At 46.5% G+C, this 23,893-nt stretch overlaps 2 protein-coding genes across 6 annotated transcripts in view; one reads left to right on the top strand and one right to left on the bottom strand.

Moving 5' to 3' along the window:
- SUN1 (Sad1 and UNC84 domain containing 1) overlaps positions 1 to 23,893 on the top strand; it is a 194,904-nt gene that overhangs the window by 77,809 nt on the left and 93,202 nt on the right. The window lies entirely within an intron of this gene.
- Positions 1 to 23,893, bottom strand: part of PRKAR1B (protein kinase cAMP-dependent type I regulatory subunit beta) — a 115,419-nt gene that overhangs the window by 85,298 nt on the left and 6,228 nt on the right. For 3 of the 5 annotated variants that reach the window (XM_083711722.1, XM_083711723.1, XM_083711721.1), the window contains exons 3-4: positions 5,764 to 5,934; positions 3,065 to 3,156 (exon numbers count right to left, since the gene is read on the bottom strand). In XM_083711722.1, the coding sequence (XP_083567848.1) occupies positions 3,065 to 3,156; positions 5,764 to 5,934 (263 nt within the window). Of the gene's footprint in view, positions 1 to 3,064; positions 3,157 to 5,763; positions 5,935 to 11,526; positions 11,665 to 12,212; positions 12,535 to 23,893 lie in introns of those variants that run through there. The other 2 variants (XM_083711724.1, XM_083711725.1) reach the window with 2 other exon arrangements.

Below are 23,893 nucleotides of genomic sequence, written 5' to 3'. Positions count from 1 at the left end.
TGTTCATGGTGAGTTCCAGCACCTCTTTTTATAGAAAAAGAGCACTGTGCAAATGTATATTCAAATTTCTTGAACACAGTGACACCAGGTGGCAAAGACCAAAATGGCTACCCTCTTATGACCAGACATGAACCACTTGGTCTTTCAGCTGAAAAGGCAGGAACAAAATAATTCCCCCGATGAAATCATGGGACTCAAAAGGCAGTATGTGCACCGTGGTGGTTGGCTGTGATTTGAGATCGTGGCAAAAAATGGAATCTGACAAACACAAGCAGCAGTATGTCTGAGCAGATATAATGGAGCCTTAATGCGCTAATGACATGCTGAGAAATGTACAAGGATTAGTTATGTGAAATGCAACGTAATTGGGTGGGCTGGATGCGCAGACAGGGAACACCCAGATATGGGGTTCCAGATCCCATGCCAAGAGACATCTAGCCTAACCTTCTGCAATGCAGGAGCCATAGCTCAACACTGCTAAAGAGTCCCTGATAGATGGCCATCCAACCTCTTCGTGGAAACCTCCAATGAAAGAGAGTCCATCACCTCCCAAGTGAGTCCATCTCTCTGTCGTCTCTGTCGAACAGGTCTTGGCATCGGAAGTGCTCTACCACTGAGCTATGGCACACTGTTCCCTGCAGGAAAAACTGTCCTGGGGGAGGGAGCTTACTGGTTTGGTTACTGTGCAACTGAGAGCTTTTTGGTGCCCAACCAAAGCTTTTTCGGCAATCAAGTGGTCAAACAATCCCTGGGCTTCCCATCAGGCTTGGATCTGAGGAAAGGGCATGGATCTCAGCGCTGTTACCAGGACAATCCCCACTCACTCAAATATGGAAGCCTACATGTAAACGTTCTCCAGAGAAAAAGAAGAGTTTGGATTTGATATCCCGCTTTATCACTACCCAAAGGAGTCTCAAAGCAGCAAACATTCTCCTTTCCCTTCCTCCCCCACAACAAACACTCTGTGAGGTGAGTGGGGCTGAGAGACTTCAGAGAAGTGTGACTAGCCCAAGGTCACCCAGCAGCTGCATGTGGAGGAGCAGGGAAGCAAACCCGGTTCACCAGATTACGAGTCCACCGCTCTTAACCACTACACCACACTGGCTCTCAGAGGAGCAAAGCAAAAGCTGTAGGGGGGGGGCTTATTTCCATCAGGGACATGATGGAAAGAGTAAAACAACAACTTCTACTTTCCCCTTCCAGTGTTGCAGTCCTAATTGAAATCACACACACACACACACACACTCCTGCACGTTACACGAAAATATAAACGCTTTCCATCTAGTTTGGCGCCAATTTCTTAGAGGAATGCTCCTTCTGTGATGTCACAGCATTGTACCATGCAGATTGGTCATGGGTTAACTACTTACACATCATTTAAAAAAAAAAGGGAATAGAAGATTTGAGCAGATTGGCATCAAATGTATGTATGCAAATTTGTATGTATAGGTGCAAATTTTAAAATACTCCCTAAAATATAAATAGGCTTCTTTCCCCTGAAATTGAGAATTCCTTTCAGACGGAGGACTCTCCTCTGTAAAGTAGGACACATCACCATCCTCATAGAATTGTAGAGTTGGAAGGGATCCCTAGGGGGTCTAGCCCCCTGCAATGCAGGAATCTCAGCTAGAGCATCCACGACAGATGACCATCCAACTTCTGCTCAAAAACTCAAAAAAGTGAAGAAGAGTCATTCATCATCCATCGGTCCAGCTGCAAAAAAATGGGCTTGTCTACTGCCAAAGACAAGACCCTAAGCACCTGAGGGCTGCCTGTGACATGGAATGCACAGACATGCAAATTCTTTCCAGGAAGCACTAACATTGTGGCTGCCATCCATCCTTACCACCAGTCACTAAAATACTGCATAGCCCCACTTTTAAAAAAGAAAAGAAAGAACAAATGACAAAATCATCTGGAGTTACCAAATGCTTGAAGTATTCTGTTACGGGCAGTCTAAATATCCGCGCGCAGCAGCTGACAGAACAGGGCATACCAGGCTCTTACAGCTGTTGTAGCTGATTCAAAGACCACCTTTGTTTCTGGAAACAAAGGACAAGGATAAGCCCAGCTGCCACCTCACAAGATGCAGCGCCGCTCAGGTCAAGAAACCTAGGCTGTAATCCATAACTTATTTAGTCCGGAAGCATTCCATTAAAGTCGACTGGGCTGCTCTGCAGCGAATGGGTTGTGGACTGCACCCTCTGCAAAGCTGAGCTGTACCACGTTACTTACAGATGCATATAAACTGAACATTAAAACAGGAGACCCACTGAATCTTTCTTCTGTAGGTGAGCCTGGCTTCCTCCTGCATCCACAACGTAAATGACATAGTAGTGGTTTGAACCCACAACTGGGCTACAGCCATCCTTCCCCTTATGCAGGCTCTCATCTATTATTATTATTATTATTATTATTATTATTATTATTATTTTAAAAAGCACAATCAGTTTTAAAAGAGTTGCAAAGGTTCTCCAGGAGTTAATGACGCTACAGGCCACAGCCAATCAGCGTTGTGCATGCCAGGTTTCTGTGGCAAACTCACTAAACAGGATGGCATTGAATAGTGGCAGACCTTGGCACCTCAAATTTCAGTGGCACCCTGTGAAATGCCAAAATCTGGTGGCGGTCTCCCACCCCACCCACCACTGCCTCTCACCTTCCGATGGTTGTTGTGGTTGTGGTTCCTGCTGCAGTGCCCCAGAAGACCCATGCCTGGCGCAACCACACTGGGCGCTCTCTCTTAGATCCACCTTTGCAATGAGCTGAGCTCAACTCAGAAGACAATTTGAATCAAATGCAGTGTCTGCAGTTCTGAAGAGGCCTCAATGGTCAAGTAAGGTTATTGTCTGCATGTGACCATCTTACCCTTAAATGTCTACTGCTTGGTGGAAAGGTAGAGCACAAATTTAACAAATGAATAAGCAAAATAAACTGCTACCCAACTGCTCGGCTAAAACCCAGCTTGATTATTTCCATTCCTGTTGCCAATCCTAGATGGGCGCTCAGCTAGCAATGGGTAGCCAAAACGTGGATAAGGTGAAATCAGAGGACCATATCCTACCTTCTCTCATTGTCATCCAGGTGAGCAAAGAGCACGTTCTTGGAGATGGCCTTTGCCAGAGCAGTCATGGTTTTATAGTCCTTGGGAATAACCTAGGCAAGGAAGAGGAGAGAGAAACAACAATCTAGGTTCAGTCAAACGCCCCACCACGGACAATCTCACAATGAGGGATGCGCCTGAGTTTTAAGTTTCTAATAATAATAACCTTTTCTAAACAAAAATTAAGAAACATTAAAAAATAACACATCTAAGCAGTACAGTACAGTGGTACCTCAGGTTACAGATGCTTCAGGTTACAGACTCCGCTAACCCAGAAGTAGTACCTCGGGTTAAGAACCTTGCTTCAGGATGAGAACAGAAATTGTACGGTGGCAGCAGGAGGCCCCATTAGCTAAAGTGGTACCTCAGGTTAAGAACAGTTTCAGGTTAAGAATGGACCTCCAGAACGAATTAAGTTCTTAACCCGAGGTACCACTGTATAGCCATATATAACAGTGCATGAGAACATCAAAGCCCAGATAAAGTCCTCATATTTCTGATGCACTTCACATCTGAAATGAGGATCAGATGCAATGATGAAAGCCCGTGTTGTGGATCAGATGCAATGATGAAAGCCCGTGTTGTGCAGTGGTTAGAGGAGGGGAGTCTATAGCCCAAAGGTACCTAACCTGTGGCCCTCCAGATGCTGCTGAACTACAACTCCCATCATCCATGCTCTAACTAGGGCTGGTGGAAGTTGGATGGGGACCATATGTTGAGATTCCTGCATTACAGGGTGTTGGACTACATGATCCCCAGGGCCCTTCCAACTCTACAATTCTATTATTCTGGGATCTTACAAAGGAACCGGTTTGCCCCCTTCAGCAGTCCCTTCAAACTCTCATCTTACAGATGTAAATTCACAGGCTTCTGGCGATCCAAAAGGCATCATGCAAACCACCCCCTTCCCTTTCCTGTAGCAATGTACCGAGGACTGAAGTGTGCATGTATTTTGCAAAATGAAGTTTGAGCCACATTTTAATCGAGAAGCTGGGAGCCCCTGGGCTAGCCTGTGGCTTTCCTTATGACCTGGACTGTGCCAGCAAAGGAAAAGAGGGCAGGAGAGAGGCATTATTACCGTGCAAGGAACATCAAATGGGGATATTAAGAACAGCTGACTAGGAAATAATTAAGCAGCTGGCAGTATCTTATAAAATATTACTTTTCGTAAATGCATCTTATGCAGTGAGATACATTAATCATTTAACTCACTGTCTCAAATACTGGGTGGCTGCCAGCACGGCTTTATTTAAACCTGGGAGAGAAGCCCAGGGAACTGTTTTGACATGAAGGAAAACAAGGATGAAGGGATTCAGGGCCCATTCGCACAACCGCTTCTGCATAGGATGGCTGCCACTTGGGACATGAGAGGAGGCTGTGTTGGTGATCTGTAGGAACTGGTATATTTTCTGCGCTCTGCCCTGATGAAATTGTTGAGCTGATCAGCAGCAGGCCTGGCTGAAACTACGTGCGTGCCAATAGGGGCATGTGAAACCTCAGCATGGGCTCACTTAGCGATGTGAACAGCGTAATCATCTTGGATCGCAGAGGAAAGGGGTAGAAGACTCATTTCGTGCTCCCGCTATTCATGCCATGCTGCTGTTCAATGGTGTTCTCTGGGCTTTTAGTTTCCAGGCAGAGACAGGGAACCTGCCGCCTTCCAAGTGTTGCTGAAATCCCACCATACGTTTAAAGCAATCCTCCCAAACAATCCCTCTTCCCAGGGAACTCTGGGAACAGTAGCTCTGGGGGTAAGGTAAAGGTAAAGGACCCCTGGATGGTTAAGTCCAGTTAAAGGAGTCTATGGGATTGCGGCGCTCATCTCTCTTTCAGGCCGAGGGAGCTGGCGTTTGTCCACAGACAACTTTCTGGGTCATGTGGCCAGCATGATTAAACTGCCTCTGGTGCAACGGAATACAGTGACGGAAACCAGAGCGCCAGGAAACATCGTTTACCTTCCCGCCGCAGCGGTACCTATTTATCTACTTGCACTGGCGTGCTTTCAAAATGCTAGGTTGACAGGAGCTGGGACGGAGCAACGGGAACTCACTCCATCCTGTGGATTTGAACCAGCAACCTTCCGATTGGCAAGCTGTGGTTTAGACCACAGAGCCACCCGCATCTCTTCAGCTCTGTGGAAGGGAATAGGGGTCTCCTAACAACTCTCTTAACAAACCACAATTCCCAGTATTCTTTATGTGGAAGCCATGACTGTTAAAGTGCTATAGGAGTGATTTGAATGGGTGCTGAGAATGGGACCCAGGTTCCCCACAGAGAACTTGGTCATGTGTAGCTATTCCAGTAGGGATGAATGTATTGCCCACCAGCTGAAGGGAGGTGACTGCAGCCCTTTTTCACTATGGCTAACCCTGTCTATGTTGGTATGTGAGGAGTTTACATAGGCATTGCAGGGGGTTGGACTAGATAACTCTTGGGGTCCCTTCTAACTCTATGGTTCTATGGGCAGAGCAGAAAACACGGCTCTGGAGATCCAGCTAATGGGGAAGTTCTAGTCTATTCCCAACTCAGCATCACTTTTGATTTCTGGCTAGGTACGGTAGCTTATTGACGCAGCTTGGGGGTGGGGGAATGTTGCTGTGTGTGCGTCAATAAGCCATTTATAGCACTGGTCTCAAGAACAGGATCCCGCAGATCTTTACCTTCCTGACATAAGAAACCGCATCTTCTTCCGTGTACACCTCTGCACTGACTCCACCCCTTCTGTGCCGCGCCTTGACCACCGGGTTTGGGGGCGGAGGAGAAATTTCGTCATCGTGGGAATCCGATTGTGAGTTGGATTTCTGCCAAGCCAGGATCTGTTTGCATTCTTCCTGCAAGGGAGAAAGAAGAGTGAGAACCTGCTCTCCTCCACAACTGCCAGCCCAAACCATTTAATACCAGTTAACCCCACCAGTCGTCATCCCACATCGAAAATGGAGGCTACGTACTGTAAATATTTGCTAGTGTCCGACCCTTGGTACAAAAATGAGATTTGCAGTTTCAGAAGGGCTTCCACCCTTAATCCCCCAAGCACGGCTGTAAAACAAGCTCTGAATTTTTAGAGAGCTGAGTTTCTATATAGGAGAGGGACACTGAATGGTCTTGTTGGGGGGCTATTTCTTTGAACTGCAAAACTGAAAATCATCGCACACATAACTGTTAAATTTTAACAACAAACATTGTTTGGGGAAAGATTTGGAGCTGAAAAGAGGATTGTTTGTGTGTGAGAGAGAATTATTCCTACAAACGCCAAAGAATTGCAGAATAGCAGACAGAGGCAATGTTCAATCATCCCAACCTATCCATCTCCCTTTCACAATCACTAGGAAATTTAGAAACCTGGAAAGAAGGGTAAAGGTAAAGGTACCCCTGCCCATACGGGCCAGTTGTGTCCGACTCTGGGGTTGAGCACCCATCTCGCTTAAGAGGCTGGGAGCCAGCGCTGTCCGAAGACACTTCCGGGTCACGTGGCCAGCGTGACAAGCTGCATCTGGCGAGCCAGCGCAGCACACGGAAACACCATTTACCTTCCTGCTAGTAAGCGGTCCCTATTGATCTACTTGCACCCGGGGGTGCTTTCGAACTGCTAGGTTGGCAGGCGCTGGGATTCGAACCGCCAACCTGACATCCGGCAAGTCCTAGGCGCTGAGGTTTTACCCACAGCACCACCCGCATCCCGGAAAGAAGGGTAGGGGTGTATATAAAGGGTAGGTGATAGGGGAAAGACATCACCCCTAATCCCAGATGATTGCGGGCTACCTATGGCTCCTCCGCACCAAAAGAAAGACAGTCTGCACATTCTTAAATGAATCCCTTGATTATTATGCTTTGCGTCAGGATAACCAATGCAGTGTCCTTCAGATGGTGCTAGACTACAACTCCCACCATCCCCAGGCAATCACGGCCAAGGATGACAAAAGTGTATGTAGCCCAACAACTTTTGAAGAGCACCACATTGGCTTCCCCGATGAAAAGCGCAATAATCACATTCGCTACCTCCCAATTTACATTTTCTAGGATTTCACACATGCACATATCCCAGTCAAAGTCAATTAACAGTGAGATCAAAATCTCCGGTGTACGGAAAGGGAGGTAAAGATTTTACAAAATCATGGGCGGCCTGCCAATTATCAGGTGGAACGTTTCATAGAGTGCAAATCACCACCCAGTAAAGCAGACCCTCCAAGTGTCCCTATTTTCCAGAGACAGGCCTGGATTTACAGAAGCCATCCTGGTTTCTGATTTGATCCCAGAATGTCTTGCTTTTCTATAAGACGTCCCTATTTTCACTGGAGAAATGTTGGAGAGTATGGAGTTATGTGACCCGTGAGCCAAGGAGATAACTATACAACCTTTAGAAGACATTTGAAGGCAGCCCTGTATAGGGAAGTTTTTTAATGTTTAATGTTTTATACAGTGGTACCTCGGGTTACAGACGCTTCAGGTTACAGACTCGCTAACCCAGAAATAGTACCTCAGATTAAGAACTTTGCTTCAGGATGAGAACAGAAATCATGCAGCAGCAGCGGGAGGCCCCGTTAGCTAAAGTGGTACCTCAGGTTAAGAACAGTTTCAGGTTAAGAACGGACCTCCAGAACAAATTAAGTTATTAACCCGAGATACCACTGTATATGTTGGAAGCCGCCCAGAGTGGCTGGAGCAACGCAATCCGATGAGCGGGGTATAAATAATAAAATGATGATGATGATGATGATGATGACGATGATGGAACAGGACGTCCATATTTTCACTGGAAAAATATTGGAGGGTATGTGATGGCACAGATGACAAAGCTACCCCCTAATATCTACTTAGCTTAGGACCACAGTGGCAGATTTATGGTCTGCAGGGCCCTGTGTACAGTCCTTTTGGAGGGCCCTATTCATCCACCTAAGGGACGCGGGTGGCGCTGTGGGTTAAACCACAGAGCCTAGGACTTGCCGATCGGAAGGTTGGCGGTTCGAATCCCTGCAACAGGGTGAGCTCCCGTTGCTCAGTCCCTGCTCCTGCCAACCTAGCAGTTCGAAAGCACGTCAAAGTGCAAGTAGATAAATAGGTACTGCTCCAGCGGGAAGGTAAACGGCATTTCCATGCGCTGCTCTGGTTCACCAGAAGCAGCTTAGTCATGCTGGCCACATGACCTGGAAGCTGTACGCCGGCTCCCTCTGCCAGTAAAGCGAGATGAGCGCCGCAACCCCAGAGTCGGTCATGACTGGACCTAACCGTCAGGGGTCCCTTTATCTTTATTCATCCACCTAAACAAAAGTGATGGGGGAGATGAATTTACTCCAACTGGTTCTCCAGAGTTTCAGGCAGGAGTATCTGCCAGCCCTGGCTGGAGATGCCAGGGACTGAAACGGGGAACTTCTGCATGGAATGCAGATGCTCTACCACTGAGCTACACTTGAGTCCAAGCCCCACAGTCCAACAACATCTGGAGGGCTATGGGTTCTCCACCCCTGACTCAAAACGACTTGACTGATAGCTTTCCAGTGAAAAACCTCTCCAGACCCAAGCAGATTGCTCATTGCCGTGTTCTGTCGTGCCATGCACTGGGCCAGAGTCCCTGCCAAGTCTGATCACCTCTAGTATTGCACTGACAAGACAATTTAGGAAGTGTGTCTACCAAATAGCAGGGTGCGGAGGAGGGAACAGCTCGGATCTCGGTGTCAGACATGTGGCTAATTACCATCTTAATCAGCTGGTTGTATTGACACAGGAAATGAGTTATGGTTAGCTCATCAGCTGTAGCCTGAGAAAAAGAAAGGAGTGCGGTGCTCAAAACTGTCTCCTGATTTAATGGCTTCTTCCCAAAAGGCGTAAGAGCGGCGAGAAAAACAGGTGATTCATGGACCAGTCAGCAGGAATATCTGCAACCACCTCAAAAAGATTATCTTTGAGCTAGGAACAATGCACAAAAAGAGGGCAAGGAGAGGCCAGGTCAACAATAAAAGCAGTGGCCTCCATATGTTGTTGAAAAACAGTCAGTGCTGGGTCCAGGGTTGTGGGGTTTCAATCACCCACAACCGTTTCTGCAGCTGGGTCCCTGCGAGCATCTTAGAGCTACCCAATCTGCATGGGAAGGGAGCCCTTTTATCCACTGCCTGCTCCAAAGCCAAGCATTTGGGGAAGCTGAAAGTGCTTCTGTTTCAAGAGAATGGTGTGCAAACACTGTTAGCTACAATGGTGCTTCACAGAAAATACAACTTGAGTCATTCCAAAAGGCAATATTGGGGCACTCCACATTACTTGTACATGCACAGAAAACAGTAGATCTAACTCCAAGGCAAGACATGGAGGTCTGCAATGATCTCTGCAATGCATTCCTAACAGTTGTATAAACTCAGAAAGTTGCATCATCTTAGAAGGGAGATGGCTGTGACTGTCAAGAATGGACCCTGCACTTTTGAACTTGCCCCTCTACTACTGAGTACGACTCCCAGGCCATCCCAGAGCATTGGCCTTCCTGGCTGGGGTTGATTGGAGTTGGGGTTCAACAATATCTTTGGGGCACTATATTGACTCACCGTGGGCTAGGTCCTTTGGAGATTTCCATTTTGGGAGGTGGGGAAGAGAACTAAATTGCAGAGGTTTTTAGGAGTACGCATAGCATGGAGAATGAGGACAGAGAAGAGTTCTCTTCCTCTCATTCTATTAGAAAAAGCAAGATCACCCACTGAAATTATTATTACTATTACTATTACTATTTCTATACCACCCTATACTCCCACGTCTCAGGGCGGTTACAACATAAAATCACTATGTGAAATCACAAAATACATAATCAAAACAAAAATAACCCATTAACCTTCCCCCTTCCAACACATTTAAAAAGCGCTTTGGATATCAATCAGCCCAAGGCCTGCTTAAAAAGGATCATTTTTGCCTGGCACCTAAAGGTGTATAATGAAGGTGCCAGGTGAGCCTCCTTGAAGAGAGAGTTCCACAAACAGGGAGCCACTGCAGAAAAGGCCCCTTCTCGTCTTGCCACCCTCCACATCTCCCTTGGAAGACATTCAGGATAGACCACAGTTGTTCACAAAATGAACTTATGGAATTTGATGCCACCAGTTCTCGAGTATTAAGAACCCTGGAGCAAACATATAAAATTGATGCAACTGATGATCTTGGTTGATGAATGAGTGATTTGCTGTAGATACTTGTAATGTAAATTGTCACTAATTGGTTTTTAAGTGTTTTTAACATTGCAGTTTTAAATAGTATTGTGATAGGTGTGTTAGAAATTCAATAATAAAAGAACAAAAGGTTTGTGTTCCGTTCAGCAGCCGAACAAATTTGCTCCAAACCACAGAAACTTTTCCAGCCTGTTTTTGAGCTCAACTTTGTTAAAAGAGAGCTTTTAAACAGGCAAGTCTTGTTCATTCTCTGCAAACTCAGTGCCCTCCATAAACATTCCAACAGATTCCTACTATCCTGTCACCAGATGCATCCACACCACTAACTTAAGAAGAAGAAGAAGAAGAAGAAGAGGAGGAGGAGGAGGAGGAGTTTGGATTTGATATCCCGCCTTTCACTCCCCTTCAGGAGTCTCAAAGCGGCTCACATTCTCCTTTCCCTTCCTCCCCCACAACAAACACTCTGTGAGGTGAGTGGGGCTGAGAGACTTCAAAGAAGTGTGACTGGCCCAAGGTCACCCAGCAGCTGCATGTGGAGGAGCGGGGAAGCGAACCCGGTTCCCCAGATTACGAGTCCACCGCTCTTAACCACTACACCACACTGGCTGGTATGGTACCTGTTTAACTGGCATGGCTTCCCATAAATCCTAGGCATTGTAATTTGGTGAAGGTACCGAGATGGTAAGCTTCTCTGTTAAAAATAATTTCCCAGATTAGAATGACTATTAATCCAGTTTGAGCCTGTGGTATAGATACATACCTGAAACCATGACACACAAATCTGCCAGTATGGTTTACCGGCTATCGCACCAGTTATAGCACTCAAATTGAAGTATCTGCTGAGTTACTAAGCTCACTGAGTAACTTGTACCAGTAACTACATACCTCTTACCTCAATAAACCCTCACAGGGTTGTTGTGAAGATAAAGTGGGGGGGGGGGAGCCAGGTACACTGTATTTAGTTCCTTCCAGGATAGGCAGCATATAATTACAATAAACAAACAAACAACACAAAATGGTGCATAGCAACACCAACCTTTTTAAAAGAAAATTGTAGAAGAAAAACTGTACCTCTGTAGCAGCAGTAAATGATCGCCAACTAGCAAGATCGACCATGTTTCAGAAACAGCAGACCACAGCATATTAGAGTTAGTGGAAGGAAACTTTGGAGTCACCTGTTTCTGCTTCAGGCGGGGCCGGTATGCATACCTGAGGCATTCCTCCCAAATGCCTGGATGTCACCTCATCCTCAAATGCCCCCAAAATAAAGATTCCACAAGAGCTCACTTTCATAGAGGCTTCCCAATATTTTGCACTCTGCTGGCTCGGAATGGCTTGTCCATCAGCTCCTCAACAGCAGCACTGAGGATTCTGTGCTACCACAAGGCAAAACTCATCTGTTCTGCATTTCAGAATTTGCACTCGGAAAAACACTGAGATAGCTGCTAGCATTAAGCGAAGAGGGCTAGCTTTATATCACTTTGGATTCACCATGCCACAAATATTGCTAACACAAATCGTCTCCGTTCCCCATATCTGATTCCCCCCCCCCCCAAAATGTTTTGGGGACTGATTTACAAAGCAACTCCCGCTGCAAAACAGGCTTTTTGCAGTCCCAGGTCACTGTCTTGCCCCCACTTTTCCCAGCACCAAATCGCCCTGACCACAACTTTGCTTTCCTCCCCCCACAACTTCTTTGGTGCATGGTAAACTTAACAGAGGGCTGCTTATTGGACTGCCTGCTGCAATGAACAATGTAGGAATGGTAGAACTGGAAGGTTTTTAAATCAAACAGACAGAGAGACAGAAAACCCCAATTTATAAGCCGAGTTCCAGAGGGCAGCACCTTGGAATGATAAAGTACAAAATCCAGATGATGCACCAAGATTAGCATTTATATACTTCTTCAAAAAAAGCCCTCCCACTTAACTTGGTTTTTTTAAAAAGAGAGTAAATATAAAAATGCAAGTTACCATACGGTTCATTTGTTTAAAAAGAGATCTCTTCGCTACCAACTCCCTTTCTACACAGTGAAGCAGCTAGCTTTTCCCATATGCTTCTCTTTGCTGCCCAGGTTCGAAAATCCATTACAGAACTCAAGCAAGGAAACTCAGGAAGACACGACAGCCAGGGCTAAGCTTTTAAAAAGTCATCGTCCACATATCCTGGGGTAAAACCGCACTCTCTCTCTCTCTCTCTCTCTCTCTCTCTCTCTGTCTCTGTCTCTCTCTCTCTCTCTCACACACACACACACACACACACACACACAGAGTTGTAGCAAATCTTTTAAAGGAACAATCAGCAAACCTTTCAAGAGGGGCCCTTTAAGTATATCCATCTCCCGACGTAGCCTGCCATGAAGCCATCAACAGAAGTCACAAGTAAACACCTCACCCGTCCTTTTATTTATTTATTAAAACTGTCATCATGGCAACAAGCTCTCATGATGTACCAGAATGGCACGCATAATTCACAAGCGCAGAGATATTATGAGTTTGGACACTCTCTCCTTGACTTCATGCTTGGTTTAAACACAGAGAGACAAACACACAGCCCCAGGGCTACAGAGAAGAGAATGGGCCTTGTTGTACTCTTATTTCAGTGAAGGACTTAAGGAGAAAGAAGGGTTGGTCCAAGGCATATTGCTTCCTGAGGCAGAGCAGCAAATGGTGTCTCACGCTTCTCACCCACCTCCAGCCAAGACGTTTAGAACCAAGGGTGGGTGGTGGCCATAGGGCGGAAGCCAGGGAGGTCAACAGTAGGTGGCGCCAGAGCCAGTGGACAGGCAGAGCCAACAACTTCTGGTTTTGTCGCCATCCTCCTCCTCCCTGCTGGGTTCTACAAGGGCAACACTGAAAAGAAGGAGGATGCAGTTGATAGCCAATGCCACCCCTTGGGCTGGGTGTAGGTAAGAAGGCAGGCAGGTGGGGGCTGCTGATGCCACTGAGGTTGTTGGGGGCTGTGCCCCATTTGCTCTAAAGGAGCAGCTTCCACTCCATAGTATCCAAGGTCAGTACTCAAGGTCAGTCAATTGGCTTTGTTGTGTCTCCACTATCAGAGGCTTTTGAGTACTAATTGCTAGAAACCACAGGCTGGGAGAGCGCTGCTGTGTACAGATCCTGCTTGCGAGCTTCCCGGGGGGGGGGGGGCATCTGGTTGGCCACTGTGAGAACGGGGCAGTGGGCATTGGTTAGTTTGGACTGATGGAGCACTGTCCCACCAATCTCAGTCTGCCCTCAGCTAGCCACCATCTTCCTGCCTTCTTAATTCCCGCCATTCCAGAGAGCTGCACTGCCTTTTGGCTTCCTCCTCCTTAATCTCAGTGTTGCTCTTGTAGAACTCAGCAGGGAGAAGGGCAGGAACAAAACTAGAATTAGCTCTGCCTATCATTGGCTCTGGCGCCACCTACTGTTGGACCTCCAGGCCTTCTGCCCCACCAGTCCCAATGGGCACCCAGATGTTGGACTGATTGGGACACTGATTCTTCTTAATTAGGCCAATGGCTGCATAAAATTGGGCCAAAGGCTCTAAGATTGCTTATAGCCTACTCCAGGTTTTTTTTTCTTTCCAATTCTACAAAGCAAATCTCCTGACAGGTCCACAGGACCTGCTTATTTCAGTGATTCTTTATTTCCAAGAAAATAGCATTTTCTTCCTTGTCATTACATCTGTTGACCTCCTCCATCACCATCTAAGAGGTTTCAGCTTGTAAGCGCTAGACTCAAATTGACTATATGGATTTTTCCGGGAAGGGCTTCAAAAGAAAAAGCTAGCTATTAAATACCACCTAAGTGCTCTCCATTTGTTCTCTTCCACCTCTCACAGCATTCTGAAAAATAACAGCATGGAGCATGTTCCAAATAAATTATTCCATCCCTTTCTTTTCATCAGGATTGATCCTAAGAAACATCACCCAAGTTGCCCTGAAAACCATTTCATCTACAAAACGAAACAAAACTTCTACAACTCTTCTCTGGTTGTCCTTGAAATTATCCACAGTGAATCTGCATCGCTATTGTTGCTAATTAATTACAGAGGCTGCAATCCCTGCTTCATGTTTTTATCATTTCAAAAAGAGTATAAACAAGTACAAAAATACAAAATATAGAAAAACAGAGCGCAAATCCAACTCTCTTAAACACTTGTGAGAAATTGGAAAGCCTAAAAATTGCTCACCTCTCCCCTAAAGGCAACCCATATATATTATAGCAGCACAATTAAGGAGCAGATATGGGGACATCACCTTGCCAACAAAGGTCACTATAGTTAAAGCTATGGTTTTCCCAGTAGTGATGTATGGAAGTGAGAGCTGGACCATAAAGAAGGCTGATCGCCGAAGAATTGATGCTTTTGAATTCTGGTGCTGGAGGAGATTCTTGAGAATCCCATGGACTGCAAGAAGATCAAACCTATCCATTCTGAAGGAAATCAGCCCTGAGTGCTCACTGGAAGGACAGATCCTGAAGCTGAGGCTCCAATACTTTGGCCACCTCATGAGAAGAGAAGACTCCCTGGAAAAGACTCTGATGTTGGGAAAGATGGAGGGCACAAAGAGAAGGGGACGACAGAGGATGAGATGGTTAGATAGTGTTCTCGAAGCTACCAGCATGAGTTTGACCAAACTATGGGAGGCAGTGGAAAACAGGAGTGCCTGGCGTGTTCTGGTCCATGGGGTCACGAAGAGTCGGACACGACTAAACAAAAACAACAACAATATGGGGAAAGCACCAATGAATTCAATAGGAACATAAGAAACTACGTTTGACTATAAAGCGTACATAAGTTTGTGAATCTGCTTCCCTGCATGCCACTCTTTCATTTCCACCCACACCCAGTCCAGCTCCAGTAATGGAAATGAGTCCATTGTAGCAGGGTCTTCAAGCAGCCCAGCAACTCTCCCCCCAATTTACAGCAAAACTGGCAAGCATTTGCTCAACCACAACAATACTTGGTTAAATTTCCAAATGGGGTTAAAATGGGCCAATCATAAATCCCTCTTTTTTATTGCCCTGGTTTCTTCATAACACCCATTTTTTGTTTAACAAAAAACATGTTCATCACTTTCTTTACCATGTGCTCATTGGATTTTCCTTGGTCCTACCTGTACATAGAACCCATCCGTCCCATCCCTGTGCAATCACTTGATGCTCCTTGGATCTGCATAGAACCCATTGCTTCACTTCCTGGTCTCCCTCTTGATGCTCCTCTGACCTGCCTAGAACCCTCCACTGTCTTCCTTCCATGCTTGCTTGGTGCCCCTTTTGCCCACGTGAAACCCTCTTTTGATATCCTTCTTTTTCATACTTGTTCTTGGCTTGCCGAGACTTGACATTTCCAATGAAGAAATAACATTTCAAAAAGAGGACAGAGAAGTCTCAAACAAAGATTTTTTAAATGTATTAATTTTTGCTGCAGCACAGAACCCTTGTTGGCAACTAACTAATTAAACAAGGAACAAATCTTGAACTCAACAATGCACAGAGGCTAACCATCACTGGATCTGACACCAAATGCATTCCCAGGCAAGTTGAGACACTAAAATCCCATCTCTCAACAACAGGGGCTATGGCACACCCTGTCCTTGAGTAGGCACCTTACAGGCTGGCCTTCCAGATGTTGATGTCGTGAACCCTGGGCAAAGAGTTGGAGGCTGCAGGGCCATCACATGAGGGTCTGGGTCTGGGTAAGGGCTCAGAGCTGACTGCGGAAGACAGAAAGACTATTGCGCCTGAGGCAGCTGGACAAGAACTTAGAGAGGAATCTCCTAGACACAAAGTCAGAGCTTGGACCCTCACAGGCAACCTCCCCTAAGCCTGAAGAACCAGATGTTTCCTGCCACACATCACTAGTCAGGGACAGCTGCGAGTGCAGAAAGGTTATGGAACAAAGGAGGGGTCTTCAGGTCAGAGGATTGGCCCTTAAGTTACTCAAGGAGTGGGGAGGAAGTCTGGAGCGAGAGGCATAAGTGGCCTCAATCTGCTTCCCACCTTTGTTGGAGAAAGTTGCTTGCTTGGAGCTTTCTGCGGAGAGAGAGGCATAAAAGGCATCTGGAGAAAGAGGTGGGTATAAAAGGCTTTAGTCTGCTCCCGACCATTGATGGAGAAAGATGCTCTCTCAGAGCTGTCCATGGTCCAAAAACCTTCAACCAGCTTTGCTTCTTTCTCCATAGGCTTTGCCAGAACACAACTCCTATTTTCACTGGCCTCAGCTAGCACGGCCTATATTTAGGGACAATGTGATATTTATTCCAGAGACATCTGGAGGACCACTGTCCCCAGCCCAGGTATAATTCCATGCCCATTTCTCCAGAGGTAGTTTGTTTTATTTATTTCCAGATATTTGCAAAATGCCTAGGCTGGCCACTTATCCAACACCCAAAAGTGGATCGCCAAAAAAGCAGACAAAGGAGGATGCCAATTTGCACAGGATTTGTATATGATTACTTGAATGCACCTATGCAAATTTAGATATATTACTGTAAGTTATAAGAAATACAATACATTTTGCCATAGTGGTAAAGACTGACTAGCTGGCCTGTGCTGACTGTAAACAGGGGAGGAAGTGCTCTCCCATCTTAGAGTCCTTTATCTTAAAATGGGCGTTGGACTGGACAGCCCATCAAATGGAGGACCAGTCCTGCCATGCATACTGTCTTGAACTGGCAGGACAATGGAGAGGAGGAAGAGCATCCCAGTGAGGGGTGCAGCCGTGACTGGGACCCACTGGAGCAAGCCAGGGATGGGAAAGGAGAGGTTAGGGTTTCAGAAAGTACACATAGGGTGACAGATGCCGTCTAGGGGTGGGGGTCAGTGTGCAGGGACCAGAAGAGCAGGCCCCCTAGTCAGTGCCAGAGAGGCCCCCATCTCCATGAACAAGGTGGGCTCTGTGGCAGAGGGAGCAGTGGGAGGTATGCTTAGGGAGGCCGAGGCAGGCAAGAGCCCACAGCCCAGGTGAAGCAGGCTCAGAACAGGTGAGGATCACAAGCCTTGTTAAGCCCAGATGGTGCAATCAACATTCAAGGTATAAACGGGAAGCAGAGCTGAGGTGCTGGTTCTGCTTAATGTTGATGGACCTCAGCTTAGATGCTCTGCAGTGGCGTAGCGTGGGTTGTCAGCACCCGGGGCAAGGCAAGTAATTTGCGCCCCTAACCCCTAACCTGCTGCCGCTGCCAGCTTCTTCTTGCTGCTGCCTAGGCTTGTCGGGTATGGTTCTCTCCCACGCTGAGCGCTGCGCTGGGCGGCCGCTGCACTGTCCCTCCCCCAGATAGTCCCTCCCTCGCTCTCTCTCCGCTTCGCACTGCAACGCACACCTGGCACCCTCCCCCTCCACAGTGGGCGGCGACCCGGCAGCTCGGATCAGATTCGCACAGCCAGCACTGTGAGAGAGAGTGAGTGAGCCATGTAGGGGCAGAGAGCTGCGAGTGCGAGTGCCCCCCCAAATGTTGCGCCCGGTGCGGCTGGCACCCCCTGCACCCCCCACGCTACGCCACTGATGCTCTGGCACCTCTATGGGACTGTGCTTTGGTATTGGCTTTGGACTGTGTTTTCTGACTGATGGACTTTGGGCTTGGCTTACTTGGATTGACCCTGGACTACATTCCCTGACTTTGGATTTGACATACTGTATACACCAGCAGGAGGGACGCGGGTGGTGCTGTGGGTTAAACCACAGAGCCTAGGACTTGCCGATCAGAAGATCGGCAGTTCGAATCCCCACGACGGGGTGAGCTCCTGTTGCTCGGTCCCTGCTCCTGCCAACCTAGCAGTTCAAAAGCACGTCAGAGTGCAAGTAAATAAATAGGTACCACTCCGTCGGGAAGGTAACTGGCGTTTCCATGTGCAGCTCTGGTTCGCCAGGAGTGGCTTAGTCATGCTGGCCACATGACTCGGAAGCTGTACGCTGGCTCCCTTAGCCAATAAAGTGAGATGAGCGCTGCAACCCCAGAGTTGGTCACGACTGGACCTAATGGTCAGGGATCCCTTTACCTTTACCTTTATACACCAGCAGGACTTGCCGCTAGGTAGACCAGGGGGTTCAGGACACACTCAGGACTTGTTGTTGTTGTTTTCATTTTGTATTTTTTGATGTAAACCACCCCATATCTTTGGGTGAAGGGTGTATATAAATAATGATGATGAAGATGATGATGTAACATCAGCATCCTTTACAGCAGGGATGGGTAGTCTATGGTCCTTCAGATGTTGTTCAACTCCAACTCCCACCAGCCTAGCCAACTGTTGGGGATGAAGAGAACTGTAGTCCAGCAAGGTCTGGAGGAGCACAGGTCTCCTGTTTCTGCTTCACGTGATGATAATAACAACCTCATATCTCTCTTATGTTCCTCCAGCTCTACTTCTCCTCCCACAAAATTCTTTCCCTTATAAGAACATGAGCTATTATCAAATCCTGTAAACTTTTCAAGAGAATTACCATTGCCCTCGGCAATCCAACCCTAAATTAACATAAAGACTCAAATGCTTGGGAAAGAGCTAATATGTGAATTACGTTCTCTTTCAGGCAGGTGTTCTTGGCTTGTGAGGTCATGGAACTCCTCGCAAAGCTAAGGCACCCTTCTGTGCATGCTCCTGGTTGGCCACATTGGCCAGGAACAGGATTGGTTGTCTTCATAGATTAACTTTCAGCTCATCATCAACAAACTGTCTTTGTAACAAGCCTGTTGCTTCCAGAAGGATTACTCTGCTGTGGTTTGTGCAAGATATTTGGGATATATAACCAGGGCTGGCTTTTGTTTTTTAATTTCCCTTGACTATAGCCACATTGCTCTGGTTCAAATGTCTTGTGCTGTATACTTCCAAATATCACAATGCCTGTGCAAGTATCTAATAATAATAATAATAATAATAATAATAATAATTTCTACCCCGCCCATCTGGCTGGGTTTCCCCAGCCACTCTGGGCAGTTCCCAGCAGAGGACTAAAAGCAGAACAAAACTTCAAACATTAAAAACTTCCCTAAACAGGGCTGCCTTCAGATGTCTTCTAAAAGTCAGATAGCTGTTTATTTCCTTGACATCTGGTGGGAGGGCGTTCCACAGGGCGGGCGCCACTACCGAGAAGGCCCTCTGCCTGGTTCCCTGTAACTTCGCTTCTTGCAGTGAGGGAACCGCGAGCTCCCACTCGCCCCAGACTGGTGTTTTATTGTGGGTGTATCCTGCAAGATGTTATTGGCACAATAATAGCACATTCTTGATAGATTTCCTCTGCTTTAGTTTGCTCTGTGATGCTTTCCCAGTGCTGCCACATTGGCCCCATCTGTGATGGGTTGTTGTTTTTTTGGCCCCTGCTTAAAACATTTGTGTTTGGGCAATACCAGGCATAGGCAAACTCGGCCCTCCTGATGTTTTGAAACTACAGTTCCCATCATCCCTGACCACTGGTCCTGTTAGCTAGGGATGATGGGAGTTGTAGTCCCAAAACATCTGGAGGGCCGAGTTTGCCTATGCCTGGGCAATACTATCCAGACACGTAGATGTTTACATGTTTAAAACTCTGTTTGTGTATGTGTGTATGTTTGTAATGTTGTTTGTGTTTATGTGTATTATTGGAAACTTTAATAAATATCATTTAAAAAAAACATGTTTAAAACTCTCTTTAGTTGGTTGCTGGTTTTATTATTGTTTTTAGACAGAGATATATATTTTTTAGACAAATGCTTTTAACAACTTATTTTTAGCTGCCTTTGCTGGTAATTTTAATATTTATTGTAAATCACTTAAGGTTTTGTTACAATCAAGCAGTATATAAAAATTGTGTTGAACAAACGAATAAAACCAGGCCATGCTTGCCTCTGAAACAATCTGTTGCCACATCTTATCAAGGATTCTAGTAAAATCTACTTAGCGAATATTCTTACTCCATTCCTGCTTCCATCCTCACTTTCCTTCACAAGCAGTGACCTTCGCAAAGCCTCCATCCCCATTTTCTCTCGACTGCTTCACTGTCAAGCACAAAGGAGGCACATTCCCCATCCTTCAAAGCTCATTTAGCCGAACAGAGCTGCCGTCATCCTGAAACGCAAGCTTTTCATGCAAAATTCATACCCACATCTCTGCAGACATGGCTTTTATGATGCATTAAGCTGTAACGTCAAGCTAAGCTGCAAACACGGCTACGCTTGCTCTGCAAAACGTCAAGATACTAATAAGGGAAGGTGGCAACTATTAGGGTGGGGGTGGGGGGTCAAATCTACTCTGGCTGTGCTGAAGATTAAAGCAGGATTGTACAACAACACATCACCCGTCCCCTCTTCAGTTTAGAGGTTGATGGGTCTGAGTTCAGCTGATGCCAACAACTCCAACACGGAAAAAGTTGGCAAGGAAATGTCTTGTGGTTGGTGCCTATTAGAAATGGTAAGGCAGAAGGCAAATGACCAACAGGAGGCGGAGCCAGAACCAATGATAGGCGGAGCCGACCGATTGCAAGTAAGAAAACAGACAGGTAGGTACTGGCTAGCTGAGGGCAGACGGAAGCCAGTGGAGTAGTGCCCCCTTTGCCCTAATGGAGCAGCTGCCTGTGACTACATGGCAGAAACCATGAGCTTCAGAGTCAGAATCCTACGCTGGTTCACTGTGCCACCAGCACCTGCTGGATGGGAAAGGGAACTGCTGGGATATCAAACTAGGAGACTTGGCACCAAAGTCCGGAATCCTCCTGGCTCACCCAGGGGCCAGTCTGGCTGCATGTCCTGACGACTAAGGGGGCCACTTATCCATTTCCCAAAACAGAGAGAACAAAACAGGACACCAATTTGCCTATCAATTGCATGTACTAGTTTACATGTAAAGAAGAAGATAATTGGAAATAATTACTATAATTTAAACGGGCATTCAATACACCCCATCCTAGTTGGGAACCAGGCAGAGGGCCTTCTTGGTGGTGGCACCCGCCCTTTGGAACACCGTCCCATCAGATGTCAAGGAAATAAACAACTATCTGGCTCTTAGAAGACATCTGTTTAGGGAAGTTTTTAATGTTCGATGCTTTATCATGTTTTTAATATTCTGTTGGGAGCCAACCAGAGTGGTTGGGGAAACCCAGCCAGATGGGTGGGGTATAAATAGTAAAATAATAGTAATAGTAATAACAATAATAACAATAATAATATCACTGTGACCAGGTAACCTGTGTGCCTGTTCAGTCTGCTATCCAGGTGCTGCTAACTTCAAGGTCCTACACCTGTTCTCCCTTCTTAGGGGTGCTTGACTTTAAGCTGACCTCAGAGTAGACACCCTTCAAATAGAAGGCAGTTCTCCAACAATTTTCAAACAGAAGATAGGACACCCTAGTCATAGCTCAAGAGTCTGGCAATTTCCAGGACTAAAGCAGTCCCATCATCCCTGACCATTGGCTAAGCTGGCTGGGGATGATGGGAGTTGTAGTCCATCAATGCCTGGGTATCCAAGGTGAAAGAAAACTGGGCTAGAAGCTGAGGGTCAGTGGTCCACCACTGAACCAGAGCTCCTCAAGCTCAAGATGCCACAGATCTCTCGGCCAGAGACTCCAATTCCAGGTCCAGCAAGCGCTGGCAAGTAGGTGTTGTGTTGAAAATGGGCTGAGCAGCCCCAGTGGAGCACCAGGTGGCCTAGTGAGTTACCTCAGGAGCACAGAACCTTTTTCACTGAGTGTCACATTCCCTTCTGAGGCCACATGGCAGTCATCAATGGGGACAGAGGCAAAAGTTGGAAACACAACTAACGTAAATTTCATCTCTGTATGGTAGATTGGTTTCTACATACATTCACACACTCCTCTCTGTCGCCCATCCGGGCAGGCAAGAGGAATGATCAAAGTTCAAAGATATTTGCCAGTCAGGGAATAACACCAAGGATGAGATGAAACAACAACACGTGCGACCAATGCTTTTTTGGGAGGTACAAAATGAGTGCCAGTGCTTGTATCTTGATTAACGTGCAAAATGGCTGCCATGGGCAGTAAAATAGAGGGAGAGAGGTGTCAGTACTTCATTAAAAAAGCAGATAAAAGCAAGAACATAGCAATAAAACACAGTAAAATCCCAGTACTCAATCAGAGAGTGACTGTTAGGCAAGGAAGTCTATACCAATGGTGGCCAGCTGAATTGGGTCTCAGAAGCCCTTCCCTTCCTTCCCTGAGCACTTATAGAACTGAGCAGGCAGGAAAATGGGGACCTAGCTAGAATTAGTTAGCTTTTCTGTCATTGGCTATAGCGCCCCCTACTGTTGGCCTCCTGCCCTACCAGTATCAATGGGCACCAGCCACTCCTGACTCGAAGTTGTTATGGGGAAGTCCACCTGTTTCTTCCTCTGCTCAGTCAGATTTCTGGCTTTGGGCTGGCCTGCCTCTGTGCATGTTTTAACTCAGCTGGCAGCCCACAGTTATCTGAGAGGCCTGCCTTTCTACCCTCAACTTCAGAGTCTGACAAGGCAAGCTCAAGACCTAGTTCCCCCATCACATTGTGGCCACATCCATACCATAATCCTGAAGCACTCGTGCCATTTTAAGGACCATGGCTTTCCCCAAAGAATTCTGGGAACTGTAGTTTGTTAAAGGTGCTGAGAATTGCTATCAGCACTTCCCATAAGCCATGGCTCTTAAAGTTGTAGAAGAGTGTTTTCAATGCATGGTCTTAATTTGTGTAAAACCTACTCATTGGGCCCACAATGGGCCTCTTTTTATAAGCTGAACTTTGGAAGAGAACTGCGGTGGGCTCTCTTCTGACCTCCACCATACTGCCACACTTTTAGAAAATATTAATAACTGAGGAGAAAAGGAAAGAACATCTTTTAAATGTACGTATCCATAATTTAGCCAAGCTTGCATTGTTCCTTGTTGACAAGAAGCCAAGCCTTAAGACACAAAGCTTCTTTCTCATGTACTGAAGGTGAAACTTTGCCTTTGGCACATTTCAAAATGTGTTTTGGAAACACGACGGAACAGTTGATTATTATTATGATGCGTTATATACAAAACACTCGCCCACTGGCATCGCGTACGAGAGGGGAAGGTGAGCTACACAACCAAGAGGCAGACCAAATGATGAGGTTTCAGAACCTGCATTCAAAACCCTGCACACTTTTAGAGTCTTTGCTCAACCATCTTGAGTGTCTCTGCACAACCACGCTTCCTGGTTGGAGACAAAGTACCTTAGCATCTTTACCCGTCAGCCAGGCTGGGGGGGGGGGGGACGGACGACCAGCTCCTTCTGCTCTCCCCACACCCCAGTAAAGAGCCTGGACTGAATCATCAATGGCCAGGAGCCAGAGGGGAATGCCACACACAGAGGGATGGGGGAAGAACAGTGGCTCAGTGCACATTTAAAGGCAAAACGAATTAATTTGCACTTTCTGAAACAATACAAGTAGTGAAAAACAGCCATCCTTCAAAATTCAGCTTCTGCAAATGTTGTGGTACAGTGTTCCAAACAAACAATGTTTGTTTGTTTGTTTTTAAAAAATACATATATTAGGGAAAATGTGCATAAAATTGTTATAGAAGATGTACCCCTCCCACAAGACACGGGATCACAGAATTGTAATGTTGGAAGGGACCCTAAGGGTCATCTGGCCCAACCCCCTGCAATGTGGGATATTTTTGCCCAATGTAGGGCTCAAACCCACGACATGCTCTACTGACTGAGCTATCTCTCACACAATGA

Source organism: Podarcis gaigeae (genome assembly GCF_964106915.1).
Source record: "Podarcis gaigeae genome assembly, chromosome: 14".
In the NCBI taxonomy this organism is placed as follows: Eukaryota; Metazoa; Chordata; class Lepidosauria; order Squamata; family Lacertidae; genus Podarcis; species Podarcis gaigeae.
This window is presented reverse-complemented; position numbering and strand designations above follow the sequence as displayed.